The sequence below is a fragment of the Cricetulus griseus genome, chromosome 6 (assembly GCF_003668045.3).
Source record: "Cricetulus griseus strain 17A/GY chromosome 6, alternate assembly CriGri-PICRH-1.0, whole genome shotgun sequence".
Lineage (NCBI taxonomy): Eukaryota > Metazoa > Chordata > Mammalia > Rodentia > Cricetidae > Cricetulus > Cricetulus griseus.
Genome location: NC_048599.1, coordinates 136,271,099 through 136,286,868, shown reverse-complemented (window position 1 = coordinate 136,286,868; position 15,770 = coordinate 136,271,099). Strand labels below are relative to the sequence as shown.

At 48.2% G+C, this 15,770-nt stretch overlaps 1 protein-coding gene across 6 annotated transcripts; it reads left to right on the top strand.

Moving 5' to 3' along the window:
- The first annotated feature begins 706 nt into the window (after positions 1-706).
- Positions 707-9,344, top strand: Arrdc1 (arrestin domain containing 1). Of its 6 annotated transcripts, XM_027422804.2 has the most exons (9): positions 769-907; positions 4,206-4,399; positions 6,857-6,967; positions 7,531-7,581; positions 7,669-7,823; positions 7,967-8,149; positions 8,247-8,423; positions 8,502-8,940; positions 8,999-9,344. In XM_027422804.2, the coding sequence occupies exons 3-9, from the start codon at positions 6,874-6,876 to the stop codon at positions 9,070-9,072; spliced, it is 1,173 nt and encodes a 390-aa protein (XP_027278605.1). In that variant the 5' UTR covers positions 769-907; positions 4,206-4,399; positions 6,857-6,873; the 3' UTR covers positions 9,073-9,344. The 6 variants fall into 6 exon arrangements, with proteins under 6 accessions (XP_027278601.1, XP_027278603.1, XP_027278600.1 ...); XM_027422800.2 differs by lacking the exon at positions 4,206-4,399 and having other exon boundaries at positions 707-907; positions 8,250-8,423; XM_027422802.2 differs by lacking the exon at positions 4,206-4,399 and having other exon boundaries at positions 709-907; positions 8,250-8,423; positions 9,019-9,344.
- The last annotated feature ends 6,426 nt before the right edge of the window (positions 9,345-15,770 follow it).

Below are 15,770 nucleotides of genomic sequence, written 5' to 3'. Positions count from 1 at the left end.
TATGAATTTAAGACCCATTCCCCAGTTCACAACCAACACCAAGACCTTTTAAAAAATGTGATTCAGTAATCAAAAAAAAAAAAAAAATCTGTTTCATGGAAGCCTCATTCGCTCCAAGCCCCAAGCTCCAAGCCCGGCAAGGGGTCTCTTGCTTCTGCCCTGAATGCCTGCTCCTCCATGCCTGTGCTGTTCAGCACCTGTTTTCTGGGTCTCTACTCACACCCCAGGAAACACGGCGCGGGTTGCAATGCACAAAGCACGATGGCCGCGCGGCATAGCTGGGGACCCACACTGCCTGAGCACCGAGCATCCCTCGTGACCATCTAGCGTTGAAAATGGGTGCCGGGAGTCCCGCTCTCGCGGACAGGTGAGCAGGCCTTACCCTTGACCGGCAGAGGTCGCAAGACTCCCGAGAGGGTCTAAACTCAAAGCTCATGGACCGTCATATTTGGTAGCCAATGCCGCTGGTCTGGGACTAGGACTGAGCTGTTGTGAGCAGGTGTGAGCAGGTTCAAAGGCGGCATATCTAGGGAAAGGGGCGGGTCCTGTGGGGGCGTGTCCTCATCAGTGGGCGTGTCCTCTAGTCTGGGTCCAGCCCTGGGGAAGGCGGGCCTTTGGAAAGGGGCGGGTCCTTGGGTAAAGGGTGGGTCTTGGGGCACCGGCTAGTTCTCCGGCCAAGGCGGGTCCTGCGGCCTGGGCGTGCCCTCTGTGGGGGGGGCGGGACGGTGCGGGGCGGCCTCGAAGCCTTTGCCCAAGCAAGCGTCAGACCGCGGCGCGGGACACCGCGGGATGGGGAGGGTGCAGCTCTTCGAGATTCGCCTGAGACAGGGCCGCGTCGTCTACAGTCCTGGGGAGCCGCTGGCTGGGGCCGTGCGCGTGCGCCTGGGAGCGCCACTGCCCTTCCGAGGTGGGCGCGGGGTCGCCTCGGGGAAACGGGGAGACGCGTTCTCACCTGCGGTGGGGGCGGGGCTCTCCAAAACCGCGTGGTCAGTGGGCTCTGAGACTGGGTTCTCAGTCTTCAGGGTGCCCTGGGTTACGACGGAACCGCGGGCGCCAGGGTCCGGCTGTGCTGGCAGACTAGGGCGGGGCAGGCAGCTCGGTGGCCCAGTCCTTCCGCATCTGTCCCATCCTGTGCTCTCCGCTTAGGGGAGGCCAGAGTCTGTGTGAGGGCCTAAGCGCTTGTTCACTATGCCCAGGCGACCCTGGAGATAGAAGCTATGCAGGCCTCCAGTCTTCTCTTGTTCAGGTGTCCAAGGTCCGCTTCATTCTGCACCTGCTGGGCCCCCACCTGGAACCTAGTATGTGCTTGGAACTCTCTGTACCTCGCCTCCAGGCTTCTAATGCAGTACCTTCCTCTTCAAAGGCAGTCCTGGTCCAGGTGTGCAGGTCCCCAGCAGGATCCACAGGGTACCTTTTTTGCTTTCACTTTAAGGCGTAAGACTTCCTTAAAGCTTGTGGTTGCTGGCAAGGGGGCTCCTTCGTCCTGGCAATCCCCTGGCTCCTGTCCTAAGGTCTTGGAGCTGAGTTGAGCCCCCCTGCTGATGCTTATGTCTGAGACTTTGGGGCTAGGGATCAGATTTCTCTTTTGTCATTGACAGGGCTCTCAGGTGCAGCTTCCTCAGTACTGGATCCCTGCGTGGATTTGATAGCTGAGCTCTTAGGGTCAAGTGGGCACTGTTGTGGCCTCTGCCTAGCAATGAGTACAAAAACTGTATGGGTGTCCCTGCTTGATATTCTTTTATTTTTGCCTCCTGTGAGAATTACCTGACTGCGTGGCCAAAACCACAGTTGCCCACACACACTTCTGGTGTCTGCTGAGGATAGGTAGCTATCCTCCGAAGCCATCCTAGGCCCATTTGAAACCCTGGACCTGGCTTGGACCTGGTGTTATCTAGGTCTAGAAGGAAGCTGGATTGTAAGTGCCTGTCAGGCCCTGATGTTGTTGAGGTTCCTGGTCATGATCACATTGCCTTCCTTTGCTGTATCCCTCTTTAGAGTTTGTAGTCTGGGTGAGAACAGTTGTTGCTTTTGTAGAGGCTACAACAGTGATAGGTCAGCTCCTCATGGACCCAAAAAAAGGTATGGGAAGTGTAAAGAAAATTGCACATTGGCTGAGGGGACATGGTGCAGGCCACAGACGTGTGGGCTTGGGAAATACAACAGGGAGAAGAGAGATCCTATTTAGAACTAGTCACTCAGTTTTTCTTTTCTGTTATTCTCTCCTGGCTGAGCTTGCGGTGAACCAGGCTTTTGCCAGGTATAGGGTAAGGATGACCTATCTATCAAATGGCCTCTTTGTATCGGATAAGGAGTGAGTAAATGGGCAGCTTACCTTACAAAGGCCAAGAGAGCTCTAGCTGATGGTCCCAGCTGTGAAAGTGCCTAGAGTGAGTGTGTGTGTGTGTGTGTGTGTGTGTGTGTGTGTGTGTAGAGGCCACTCTGGAACTTCCTCCAGTCCTGCTTGGGATAGAAATAACCATGGTTCTTTTATTTTCCTTCATTCAAAGAACACTTGTTGAGTTTCTGCTAGGCCCAGTATAGGAGGCTCCCCATATTCTCAAAAGAATACTACCTTGGGTTTTTCAGTCTTGTTCATTAGATACTTGTCTAATGATTGACAGTGGTTGCCACCCATCCACAAGGATATTAGCTGCCTCAGAGGTGAGGAATGAGTAGTGTTCTAGATCCTTGAGAGCCACAGGACCCATGGTGTTTTTCTCTTATGACTCACTACACCCCATTCTGGATCAGATGGAGATCTTCCTACTTGCTTTTCTGTTTCTGAATCTTTTCAGGTTCTGGGAATTAAATTTAGAGTCTCTTACAAGTGCTCATTAATGAGCTGATTCCCAGTCCAGCTCTGTTTTATAAAAACTTGTATTATTACTATTATTATTATTATTTAGGCACATCTTTCTGTGCTTCTTTCAAACTTGTAATCCTCCTGACTTAGGCTTTTGAGTGTTGGGACTGCATGTGTGCACCACTTCTAGGTCTCTCTATTTTTTCTAAATTATTTATTTATTTTATTTTACATGTGTACATATTTTGTCTGCAGATGTGTCTGTGCACTACTTGCTTGTGTTCCCCTGGAGTTCAGAAGAGAGCATTGAATGCCTTTGAACTGGAGTTAAAGATGGTTTATGAGCCATCATGTAGGTTCTGAGAATGGAAACTGGGTTCTCTGTGAGAGCAACAAGTGCACTTAATTCCTAAGCTCTCTCCAGCCCTCTCTCTATTTTTCATAGACCAGCTATGTCTTCACCCCAAGAAGACATTCTTTTTGTTTTTTTCTAGATAGAGTTTCTCTGTAGCTTTGGAGCCTGTCCTGAAACTTGCTCTGTAGACCAGGTTGGCCTGGAACTCACAGAGATCTGTCTGCCTTTTGCCTCCTAAGTGCTGTGTGCGCCACCACCAATGACCTGAGGTAGCTGTTCTTGTTACTCTTGTGATACAATTGGAAGCAGAACAAGCCCCATTTAATGGTAAAATGTGGTAGCTGGTGGGGGTGGTCAGGTTCAAGTCCTTGGGACCAGGAGAGGAATGGATCAGTCTTAGTTATCGTGGTGTGTATTGTGTTCCACAGAGACTTCCGGAACTTTCTTCCCTCGTGGAACACAATACACACCATGATTTCTTTAGAAAACCTGAGCTGTCATTGGGCGTAGGTGGCACACACCTTTAACCCCAGCACCAGGAGGCAGAGGCAGGTTGATCTCTGTGAGTTTGAGGCCAGCCTGATCTACAGAGCTAGTCCCAGGACAACCATCGCTACACTAAGAAATCTGTCTTGAAAAAAAGGAAAAGAAAAGAAAAAAACAGAAAACAGATCAGCATCCTGTCTCCAATGGAGAACACCTGCCAATTTGGTGGTCCCTAGTCAGTTTAGTGCCTGCCTTTTATTATAATTCTAAACAGTTAGGAAGTGCTTTTTATACTTGTACAACACCTTGAAGTATATATTGTTGCGCAGGCTGCCACTTGATGCTCTGTAGGACTTGCTAGAACACACTTGCCCTGGTTTCCTGGCTGTGTTGCAGGGTATGAGCTGGTGAGAGGACCATGATTGCCTCCCAGAGAAGATACCTTTGCATGGGAGCAGAGTGATAGGACTGTAATATTAAGCAGCAGGAACACTAAAAGCCAGGAAATCAGGATCCTTTATCGGGTGATTGCCTCCAGCCTGCCTATTCTTACCACCACAGGCATATGCAGACTGTAAATGAAAGACAGCTAGGTCCATCACCTTGCAGCAGCAGCAGCAGCAGAAGCAGCAACAGCAGAAGCAGCAACAGCAGCAACAGCAGCAGCAGAGAGACCACCTAGTATGCTCAGAACTCCCTTATTTCTCAAGCAGAACTGTTTTATGTGGTTTTCCCTGCTCCAGTGATTTGAGAAGGTACATACCTGGCGGCTGGCACTGTCCTTGGCTAGTGAACCTAGGATCTTTGAGGAATTTTCTGGGGGAATTTTTACACCTTGATTGTGATCCTGCTGAGACAAAGAAGTAACCTCAGATATTTTGTTGAGGAAGCAGCAGGCATATTGTTTGCAAGCTGTGAGCAGCACAGGATGTGTGTTCACCTTGGTGGCTAGAGGCTGTTCACACTGGCAGGGTCCTCCCAGGAACCCTGTTGTGTGGGAAAATGCCTGGCATTGGGAAGATCAGAGTCTGATCCCCCCCTACTCCCAGTGTGAATGCTGCTTGTTTTTCTGGAGTCTAATGGTCCCATGCTCCTGTGCCTGAACTGTAGGAAGTCCAGTCTGGATGCTTGCTTGTTGTTATAGGCAGAGCCATGAGAGACTCCTAATGAAATAGTGTAGGGTTTGAGAGCTGATGGGTGTCCTGGCGTGTATAGGTGCAAACACAAGTTTGTCACTATAAGGAGTGTCTACTCCTCCATCCCCACCTCAACATGGGTCAAAGTACTTAATAGTTGTCGTTCTGATGAGTAAACATGTAAGTCACCTGGGTTTTTCCTCATTTCCAGTATGGTTGGGTATTGGTTCCAGTAATCTATTGCTACAAAAAGGTCATTCAAATAACAAACTACCCCTACACTGAACAGCTAAAGTAATGAGCTTGTTACTGCTCATTCATTGAGGATGAAGAATTTGAATAGCTCTGTGCCATTCACTGTAGGCATCCTGATAGCACTATGGTAGCATCTGGACTAAGCTGAGCCTTCCATACTTCCTTTTGTATCTGATGTGGGGCTGATCATCCTTAGGGAGATGTGCCCTTTGTGAAACATCTTGTGTCCTCCAGCAGATTTTTGGTCCTCTTACCCCTGTCAACTCAGAACTATTTACTGGCCTATAGAGGCTGTTCTGGTGGAAGTTACACCTCAGTACCCATCCCCCATCTCTCTCTTCCCAAACCCTGCCCCATCCCAGAAAGCCCTTCAAACAGGGCTCCTCCCCCAGAGATGCTCAAGACTACCCCCACAGAGTATTTAAACTGTCCCCCAGAAAACAGGTGGTTTTCTTGTCTCTCCTGTCTCCTGGGGTTGGGGGGCAAAAATCATACGGGAGTGTTTTACCCATTAAACGTGGGCATTTTCTTATTTGGTCTAATTTGAGTTGCTGCGTTGGCGGAGAGGCTTATGGGGTGCAGAAACTTTTCAGAGGCCACTGATGTTCAGATTCCAGGGTGTGAATAGTTGGTGGTTTAACTTCAGAGGTTATGTCAGAAGTGTGTGAACTTCAGATCAGGTTGGAGGTTAGGGTGATAAGGTTGGAATGGTACAGCAGGAATGCAGGACCACCTCGAGAGTGGGAACAGGTGCTGGCTGGCAGTCATCAGGTGAGGGAGTGCATATGTGCATAGCTACATGGGTTGAGGATGAGCCAAAGGTTTATAAGAGAAAACTTAGTGTTCTGTGGGTAACCAGCAGGATGCCTGGAGCATGATGTAGGACGACTATAAGTGAGGCGGGTGTGGTCAACTAGGTACTTGGATATCTTTGTTCCTCCTTCTTGGTGGCTTTGTCACAAAGATGAAAGAGTCTGAACAAACAATCTTACCCCTCCCATGAGCCTGTCAAATAAGTCTGGGAAAAGGGCTGAAACCATGACCCAACCCTAAAGGGAGAAGGGAGTTACTTCAGGGTGCCTCTTATAGGCTCCCACCTATCTACCATCTTGCCTGAGCCTTCTCCTTTGTGACCAGTTTCAGCTGTGCCTCCTCATTCACCCATGGCTACCTGATCACAGTGGACCCAGGATGTGTCTGTTAGACAGAGGAATTTGAACTCTGTCTCTAGTGGTTCCTGTTCTGGGTACTCCCACTGGTGGGGGAGGACCAGCTACTGCATAGTGTAGAAAGTCAGCCTCCTGGGCACTGTTGCTCAGGAAGTAAGTCAGGGCTGGCCTTCCAGTGCTAGATTGCTGACTGGCTCAGACAGGTTTGACTGCATTCCTGCTGGGAGAGAGCTGGCATTAGCTTTCTTGAGACTGAAGGGGCATCTCCTGGCCTAACTGATTTGCATCATAAAACAAAAGGCACCTGGTTTTTCCTCTAAGTCTGGCTAGAGGCTGAGGTAGCCAATTTGGGGGTAGCCCTGGGATTATCTAGGAGATTATTGGCCTCCTACTGTCTGTAGGACAGATGAAACACTGCCTATTAGTTTCTTTGCCAGTCTGGCTCCCTGGAAGAACACTAAAATGGGGGATGGCCAGGAGGTATTCTTGGGAAGATAACAGGCTGTTTGTGTCTTGGCCTTCCCAAGTACCTCTGCTGGTAAGGCTGCTTAACCCATGGGTACTTCCAGCCCTACATGAATTCCTGTGCTGGGAACAGGGAGGAGCCTAGGCCATTAGCTGGTTTAGGCTTATGCCACCCTTCCCCTTACAGCTATCCGGGTGACCTGCATGGGTTCCTGTGGGGTCTCCAACAAGGCCAACGATGGGGCATGGGTGGTGGAGGAGAGCTACTTCAACAGCTCCCTGTCACTGGCTGACAAGGGTGAGTGTGGGAGTCAGGAGTGATCACAGGGGCAACCCTTGCCTGGAATGGGGTCAATCTATCCCCCCCCCCAACAACTGTCTCTTGGATTTTCACTCTATCCTACTCTCTGGTACTGGGTCTGGGTGGGCTCTGACCCTCAGTATGACAGTTTCATCCCATCCTCTGCCTTAACCACCTTCCTGCTTCTAATTTTATTTTTAAAATTTGTATTTATTTGTTTTTGAGACAGGGTTTTATGTAGCCCAAGCTATGTTATTTATCTGAGGATGCCCTTAAACTTATGCTTCCATCTCCCAGGGGTGTGCTACCCTAACTGGTTTACATAGTCCTTGGAATTGAACCAGAGCTTTGTGTATGCTAGGCAAACACTACCAACTACATTTCCAGCCACACACCCTCATTTAAACCAAGCCCTTCTATGTAGTCTTTAGTTCCTGCTATGACCATACTGTTACAGTGCCGGAGACAGTAGTGTGGACTGTAGTGTCTACTTCTAGTCTGGCACTGTGTCCATTATGGATCTCCTCTGGTTCGCTCCCACCTCCTTCTTGTCTCTGTAGGAAGTCTGCCAGCTGGAGAGCACAACTTCCCCTTTCAGTTCCTGCTGCCTGGTGAGTGGAAAGCTTGTGGGGACAGCAGCCTTGAAATGGTGGGACCTGCAGGTGGGAGGTGCCAGCCAATCCCTGTTTTCTCCATAGCCACAGCACCCACATCTTTTGAGGGACCCTTTGGAAAGATTGTACACCAAGTGAAGGCCTCCATCGATACTCCACGTTTTTCCAAGGATCACAAATGTAGCCTCGTGTTCTATATCCTAAGCCCCCTGAACCTGAACAGCATCCCAGATATTGAGGTGAGGATGAAAGAGAGGCTTCCTTGGTTACCTTCAGCCTTCTCAGACCAGGCAGCCAGGATCTGCAGGCTGAGGGCCTGTCCACACGCCACAGGCATGCATTCTGTACTCACTTCATAAGCTCTGCCCATTTTCACTTTAAGCAACCCAATGTGGCCTCCACTACCAAGAAGTTCTCCTACAAGTTGGTGAAGACGGGCAGTGTGGTTCTCACAGCTAGCACTGACCTTCGTGGCTATGTGGTGGGACAGGTGCTTCGACTGCAGGCTGACATTGAGAACCAGTCAGGCAAGGACACTAGCCCTGTGGTGGCCAGCTTGCTCCAGGTCAGAGCCCTCTGGCTTCCTAAGCCTGTCCCTTTCCCATGGGGCAGAAGGGGTGGGTTGCTGGTCTGCCCAAGCCCACAGTCTGGTCTTTCCTTAGAAGGTATCCTATAAGGCCAAGCGCTGGATCTATGATGTGCGAACCATTGCAGAGGTGGAAGGTACAGGTGTCAAGGCCTGGAGGCGTGCTCAGTGGCAAGAACAGATCCTGGTGCCTGCCCTTCCCCAGTCAGCCCTGCCTGGCTGCAGCCTTATCCACATCGACTATTACCTACAGGTTTGGTGTTGCCCAGGGCTGGGTGGCCTGAGGCTAGGTGACCTTGGCCTGACTCCTCAATACCTGCATTCTTTCCAGGTCTCCCTGAAGGCACCTGAAGCCACCGTGACTCTCCCACTCTTTGTTGGCAATATTGCTGTGAACCAAACCCCACTGAGCCCCTGTCCAGGCCCAGGGTCTTCTCCTGGGGCCTTGTCCTCAGTTGTGCCCTCTGCACCACCCCAGGAAGAGGCTGAGGCAGTGGCTAGTGGCCCCCACGTCTCAGACCCAGTTTCCCTGTCTACCAAGAGCCATTCTCAGCAGCAGCCACTGTCAGCTACTATGGGTTCTATGTCTGTTGCCACCATTGATCCCTGTGTTCAGGTTGGAAGCCCTGCTCGACATTCTCTGCACCCTCCCTTGTGCATCTCTATAGGTGCCACTGTCCCCTACTTTGCAGAAGGCTCCGGGGGCCCAGTACCCACCACCAGCGCCTTGATTCTTCCCCCAGAGTACAGTTCATGGGGCTACCCCTATGGTGAGTGGGAATGACAGGGGCTGGGGGAGGAAGTGAGGGTGCCTTGAACCCCTTGTAGATCCTGCTTTCTCTCCACAGAGGCTCCACCATCTTATGAGCAGAGCTGTAGTGCCAGTACAGACCCTGGCCTGATCCCAGGGAGCTGACCCTGGTGAGCTAACCCTTGCCACCTTCTTCGGTGGACCTGGCCTTTGCCCTGGGACAAGATGCCCAGGGCCTCGTGCCTTTGCTCTCTACCTGGCCCAGCTACTCAGGACCTGCAGCCGATGGGACGACCCCTTGTGGACCAGCCTCTCCTGGCTCCTCTGGAATTAATCAGTCCTCTTCTCGAGAGGATGGGGTAGGGCGGCAGGGATCTGGGACCTGGAGAGACTATAAATAAAGCGCTTTATTTGTAGAGCTGGGCAAGTGGCTGGTCTTCACATCCTAAGCCTAGCCTCAAAGTGGACACTCTGTACAGACTCCGATCCTGAAGAATACAAGCCCTTAAGCTCCTCCTTTGACCTCACCTCTGAAAGACACCCTCCCACACACACCAGAGCTCCTTCCTTCACCATACCCTTCAGGAGGCAACCTGCCTGCCCAATCCTACCTCAGACTCTACTTCAAGCGTATTTATTCCTCACCTCATTGGCACCCCACCTCTATATTCCCTGAGAATGTGACCCCGATAGAGCCGTGCTAGCCACTCCTTTCCACGTTTAAGTTTTAATTTCCCCACTGTCTGTTTAAGGATATTCCTGGTGTTCTTGGGAACACTCTGGCTTGCATTCCAAACCATTGTTCTAGATGGTGTGCTTGGAGGCCTGGCCACCAGAAATATTCATGGACTTGTTAGGAACTTGCTTGCAGTAGAACTCTACTCTTGGGCATGAGGTCACTGTCAGCTCTGAGCATTGTTGTACACACAAGACCTTGAAGCTATGAACTTGGTCCCTAGAGCAAGAATGAAAGACAAAGGCTCCTTGGAGCAGCATTTCAGAGGCACCCTATAGTTGCCTTCATACTCCTTAACATCTCTGGTAACAAGCACTGGTCTGTTGTCCTTTACATGTAATGTTTGCACTGGAAGTGGTTACTGTGGAGTTGGTTAAGTTTCAGTTCTGATGGGAGAGAGCGGCTTTGTTAGGCATGGTGGCCACCTTTCCAGTGTAACCAACAACAAGCTCACAGACTTTCGGGAAACAAGGTGTACTAGAACGCAGGATACTGGCAGTGCTCAGCCAGTATCCCCAAATTTCACATCACTTAACCAACTAGGTCTGCACCCCAATGTCTTTAGGAACATGTTATTGTCTACTCCTTGCAACATGGTCTTTCACTGGGCAGCCACATACCTGGCTAACATTTGATACTGTGGGACAGGTAGGTCTTGGAGAAAGGCAGAAAGTAGGCCACAGATCTCTTAAACACCTTCTGGAAGCGGTGTGGCCTACAGTTGAAAGAAGAGCTTGCGTTTGAATCCCACCTTGTCTCAGGCTGGGGGCATACACTCAACTCCCTTACTTTGGTTCACTCACTTTGAAAATGGGAATGGGAAGCAGGCTTGTCCCTCAGACATACCCCACCTGCCTAGAGCAGGAGCCACTAGATAGGTAGTCAATGGTCACTAAGTTGTAGTGTGATTATGGCTAACTGCAAATTGGGTGTGGAAGGGTCTGTAGCCTTCTAACAGGTCAGTCACATCTTATTTGTCTGGTAAAAGGTTTACTCCTATGTTTCAACCTCTTCAATATTTGTTTTGTTGTTGTTGGTTTTCTTGTTTTATTTGCTGGAGGGTATTGTTGTGAGCACTATGACACACAAAACAGTGGTCATACACCGTATGTCATGTAAGAGTATAGGGAGCCTGGCAAGGTGGTGAGCATCTTTAATTATAGCACTTGGGGGCAGAGGTAGATAGATCTCTGTGAGTTTGCGGCCAGCTTGGTCTACATGATGAGACTCTAACAAAACAAAAGGTAACACCCAAAATAAATAAGAGATAACATGGAGGGGAGAGGCTGCAGAGAAAAATACATCCAGAATAAAAGATGAGAAGTGAGGAGAGCAGGTAAGGCTTTTCTGAGGCAGCTATATTTAAGGCACAAAGGCTAGGAAAGAAGCAAGCTATGCTGCAGTTATCTGAAACAAAGGTCTTGGGGAAAAGGTGAGATGGAGAGGTGGATTGGGGAAGACGGCTCTGTTTGGGCCATGGTTACAGAGGACTGTGCATGACTGTTTCCCATGACCTCCACAAGGGCTCCGTTCATCATAAATAGCCTTAACTCAGCTGTCCTAAAGAATCCTCGGTACTCACTGGGTACTGTCCATTTTCTCCTCTGTATGTGTATGAACACAGTGGTCAACTTAGCAGAACCATTTTTCAGTCTGTGATACTGAGTCTAGGCTGGTTGTCAAAACTCAAGACTTCATTATTTTTTGCCGATGAAACCTCACTTTTGCTTCTTTTTTGACGTCTCAGATGGGAAAGACAGAATTGTTTATGGAGATGAGGTGGCCTAAGATAGTTCGTGTGGCACTAGGTTTTTAGTCTAGTAATGATTATTTGGCCCCGTACACAGGAAGCTTGTGTCTAGCAGAACTTTGGGTAACCAGGGTGAGCACACTTCCTAACTGATGCACAGGTCCCAGCCAGACATACCCTCCTAACCAGAGCATCCATTTGTCTCCTGATTGCTGGGGGTGGGGAGTGGAGGGCTTGCCATCTGGTGCATTCCTCCATGTTGGAATAGCCCCCTCTTGTGGGAGCAGACGTCCTATTCAGGAAGTTACTTCCCTTCAGTTGGAGCATCCTCCCAACATGGCAATCTCCCCTGTGTACCCTCTCAAACTTGTAGAAACATCTTTCTGAAGCAGAATATTTCCTACAAAGTTAGGACATGCCCTTAACTAGAATTCCTTCTCGAAACTGGGACATTCCTCCTAACTGGGGACACTTTCCGTCCAGGACTTTTCTTCAAGATAGAGTGCCATCCTTTACCAGCACTCCACCTCATAAGCAGAGAAACCCTTCCTGAGGTTCCTTGTTGAGGTGTCTTCCAGGATACAGCTCAGAATGTCTGGTTTCTGGAAAAATCAAGGAAATAAAAACGTGTCTGTGATAGGAGGTTAAGACTCAGCCTTTGCTGATGATTGTGGCAGTATGCCTTTAGTCCCATCACTCAGGAGGCAGAGGCAGAGAGAGCTCTGAGTTTATGAGGCCACCTGATCTACAGAGGGAGTTCCAGAACACCCAGGGCTAAATAGAAAAACCCTGTCTTGAAAAACAAAAGACTCAAAGGCTCCTCTGATTAGCCTAAATTGTTCTTCTAATTTAGAAGATACAGTAGCATCTCCTTAGCTGCAAAGACTCCCCTGTGGATGCCCCAATCTGCACATAGCATGGTGTTCTGTATATATTTTATTGTTATTTATACATATGATAAAGTTTATAAACATGACATAAAAAGAATTTAGTAACACTACTAACAGTAGATCAATTCTGAGACTACTGTAACAAAGTTTCATGAATGCAGTCTGATTTCAAATCATCTTACTGTTGTGTGCTCACCCTTTTATGGTGATCTGAGGTGATACAATGACTGTATGAAGAGTTGAAGTGAGATAAATGGTGTAGGCATTACAACACAGGTTACTAGTTGATTGGCAATATGTCAGGAAAATCAGTTGGTGAGTCATAACATCTAAGATTTGACGATGATATAAATGGCTAAGGATTCTCAATAACAGAAGAATCCCCTCCCCCCTTCTTTTTAAAACAAACATTGCAACTGGAAGTCTTCTGTCTTTACTTTTTTTGTTTGTTTGTTTGTGTTTTTGTTTTTCGAGACAGGGTTTCTCTGTGGCTTTGGAGGCTGTCCTGGAACTAGCTCTTGTAGACCAGGCTGGTCTTGAACCGCCTGCCTCTGCCTCTCCAGTGCTGGGATTAAAGGCATGTGCCACCAAAATTCTTTACTTTTTAATTCATCAAAGTGTTGTAGCAGAAAATCATCTTTAAGGACTGGAGAGAAGACTCAGAGATTAAGAGCACTGGCTGTTCTTTCAGAGATCCTGAGTTCAATTCCCAGCAACCACATGGTGACTTATAAACATCCTATAAGGAGATCTGGAGCCCTCTTTTGGCCTGCAGTCATACATGCAAAAAGAAAATTGCCTTTTAGTTACTGTACAGGTAAAATTTTAACTTTATAAAATTTTTTTTATCCAGGCTAGGTGTAGTGGACCATACCTGTAATCCTACTCTTCAGGAAGCAGAGGTAGGAGAAACACTGGAAGCTTGAGGCCATCCATGCTATGCAGTGAGACCTCGCTTCAAGAATAAAACAAGCTAGTTGTGTGGCGCTTGCCAGTAGGATTTGTTGAAGGAGGCAGAAGCAGGAGTTTGAGGACAGCTTGGGCTACACTATACATTAGGAGCTGGAGAGATGGCTCACTGGTTAAGAGCATTGGCTGCTCTTCCCGAGGATATGGGTTCAGTTCCCAGCACTCACATGGCAGCTCACAACTGTCTGTAACTCCACTTCAGGGGACCTGACACCCTCACCCAAACACAAATGCAGGTAAAACATCAATGCACATAAAAATAAATCCTAAAAAAGAAGAAAACAAAGGCTGGAGAGACGGCTTAGTGGTTAAGAACACTGAATGCTCTTCCAGAGGACCCTGGTTCAATTCCTAACACATGGCAGCTCACACCTGTCCATAACTCCAGTTTCAGGGGATCCTACAACTCTCAAACACACACACACACACACACACACACACACACACACACACACACACACGCAGGCAAAACACCAATGCACATAAAAATAAAAATCATTTAACAAAGTCATACTATTAAAAAATAATAAAACTGGCCAAGTGGTGGTGGAGCACACCTTTAGTGCCAGCACTCGGGAGGCAGAGGCAACTGGATCTCTGTGAGTCCGAGACCAACCTGGTCTACAAGAGCTAGTTCCAGGACAGCCTCTAAGCCACAGAGAAACCCTGTCTTGAAAAACCAAATTAAAATAAATAAATAAATAAAACAAACCTTTAATTCCAGCACTCCAGAGGCAGAGGCAGGTGGATCTCTGTGAGTTTGAGGTTAGCCTGGTCTACAGCGTGAGTTACAGGACAGCCAGGGTTATTACTCTTTCTCAAGAAACTCTCAAGAAACCAACCAAATAAATAAGACAAACAAAAACCCCAAATAATACACATTTAAATCAGCCTCTAGTGGTGAGGCCTGTCATCTCAGGAACAAGGGAGGCTGAGTTAGAAGGAGAGCAGGTTCAAAGATTGATTAGACTCAGGGCTAGCCTGGGCAACCTAGATCCTGTCTCACAGGAAAGAAAAGAAAAAGAAAAGCTTTGGGATTGTAGTTCAGTGATCAAATGCTTGCCTAGCAGGTGAAGTCTTGGAATTAAATAAGTCTTGGACTTATACCATTTGTCTTTCTTTTAGGAATCAAGTTCTTTGCATGTAGCACAGGGTTCTAGTGCTGGGATTAGAGGTGTGTGCCTCCATGTTTGGCTGTGCTGGTGACTTTACTACTGTGTTCCATCTTAGGAACACACACTATAATTTTACCCTTAATTAATCTTTGAAGTTTGAAATATTTCAGCCAACTTTTACTCGTGTATCCATTTTTGCCTCTGCTGCAGTTTATCTTCCTTAGATGGCTTAAATTCTCTAGCACTTTCACCTTAATCCCCTTTTTCCAAGTCTGCTTGAGATGTGGTAGCACATTCAAATGTAGAAACAACCTTTCCACTATATAGAAATTCTCTATTCTCTCCACATATAATATTAATAATATATGTACATATTTATTTACTCTCTAGTCCAGACCCATCTCTGAATCTGTATAGCCATCTCTCATTTGCAATAAAATGGCTTGGTGTCTCCTCTTTATTTTAGGTTCCCCCTTTCAGAAGTTTTCATATAGCCTCAGCACTTTTTCTGGCATAATATATGTTCCTCACTGGAATACATATTTCATATAGATACGTACAGATACACATGAATTTACATATTCTTTTGAGACAGGGTGTTTCTGTGTCATGAAGCTCGCTTTGTAGACTAGGCTGACCTCGAACTTAACAGAAATCCGCCTGCTTCTGCCTCCAGAGAGCTGAGATTAAAGGCGTGTACCACCACGCCCATGTCTCTTTATCTGCAAATCTAACTCCTTTTCCATATTAGCGCCTATGCCCTGTGGCTTTAACTTTTGTTAAACAGAACTAGCACAGTTTCTTTCACAGTTTCATGGAAGGTGAGTTCTTATCGTTGTTGTTATTTTGGCTACCTTAGCGTTAAGACTCTTACGGAAATCTCCTGCCTTTTCACTTAAAGGAAGCGCTTTATGCTTCTGTAGCATTTTGGAAAGGTGACATCTATTAAATAGAATAAGGGCTGTCGGGACCTAAGTTAAAAGTCAGTGTGGAAACCCAGCTGGCTAGTGACAGTCAACAAGCCAGTCACGTGTTGACGCGCGCGGGACAAAATCGACAACCTTGCAGAACCAAGCTGTCTCAAGAATGACGCCTAACCGGAAACCTAGGACTAGCTTATTTCTAGAACTTTCTAAGTAATACTTTTGGACCGCAGGTAAATGGAAGGGAGCGAAACCTAGGAAACGGGAAACGGAAACCTCGGTGAAGAAGTCTCAGCGCCAGGAGCCCAGGTTGAATTTCAGCGCGCAGGCGCCACCTGGCCTCTCCTCCAGACGCAGGCGCCGCACGGCCGGGTCTGGGTGCGCAGCCGCGGGTGCTCACGCAGGCGCACGACTGGCCGGCCAGCCCCGCCCCGGTCCTAGGCCGCGAGGCGCGGGCGGGGGCGAT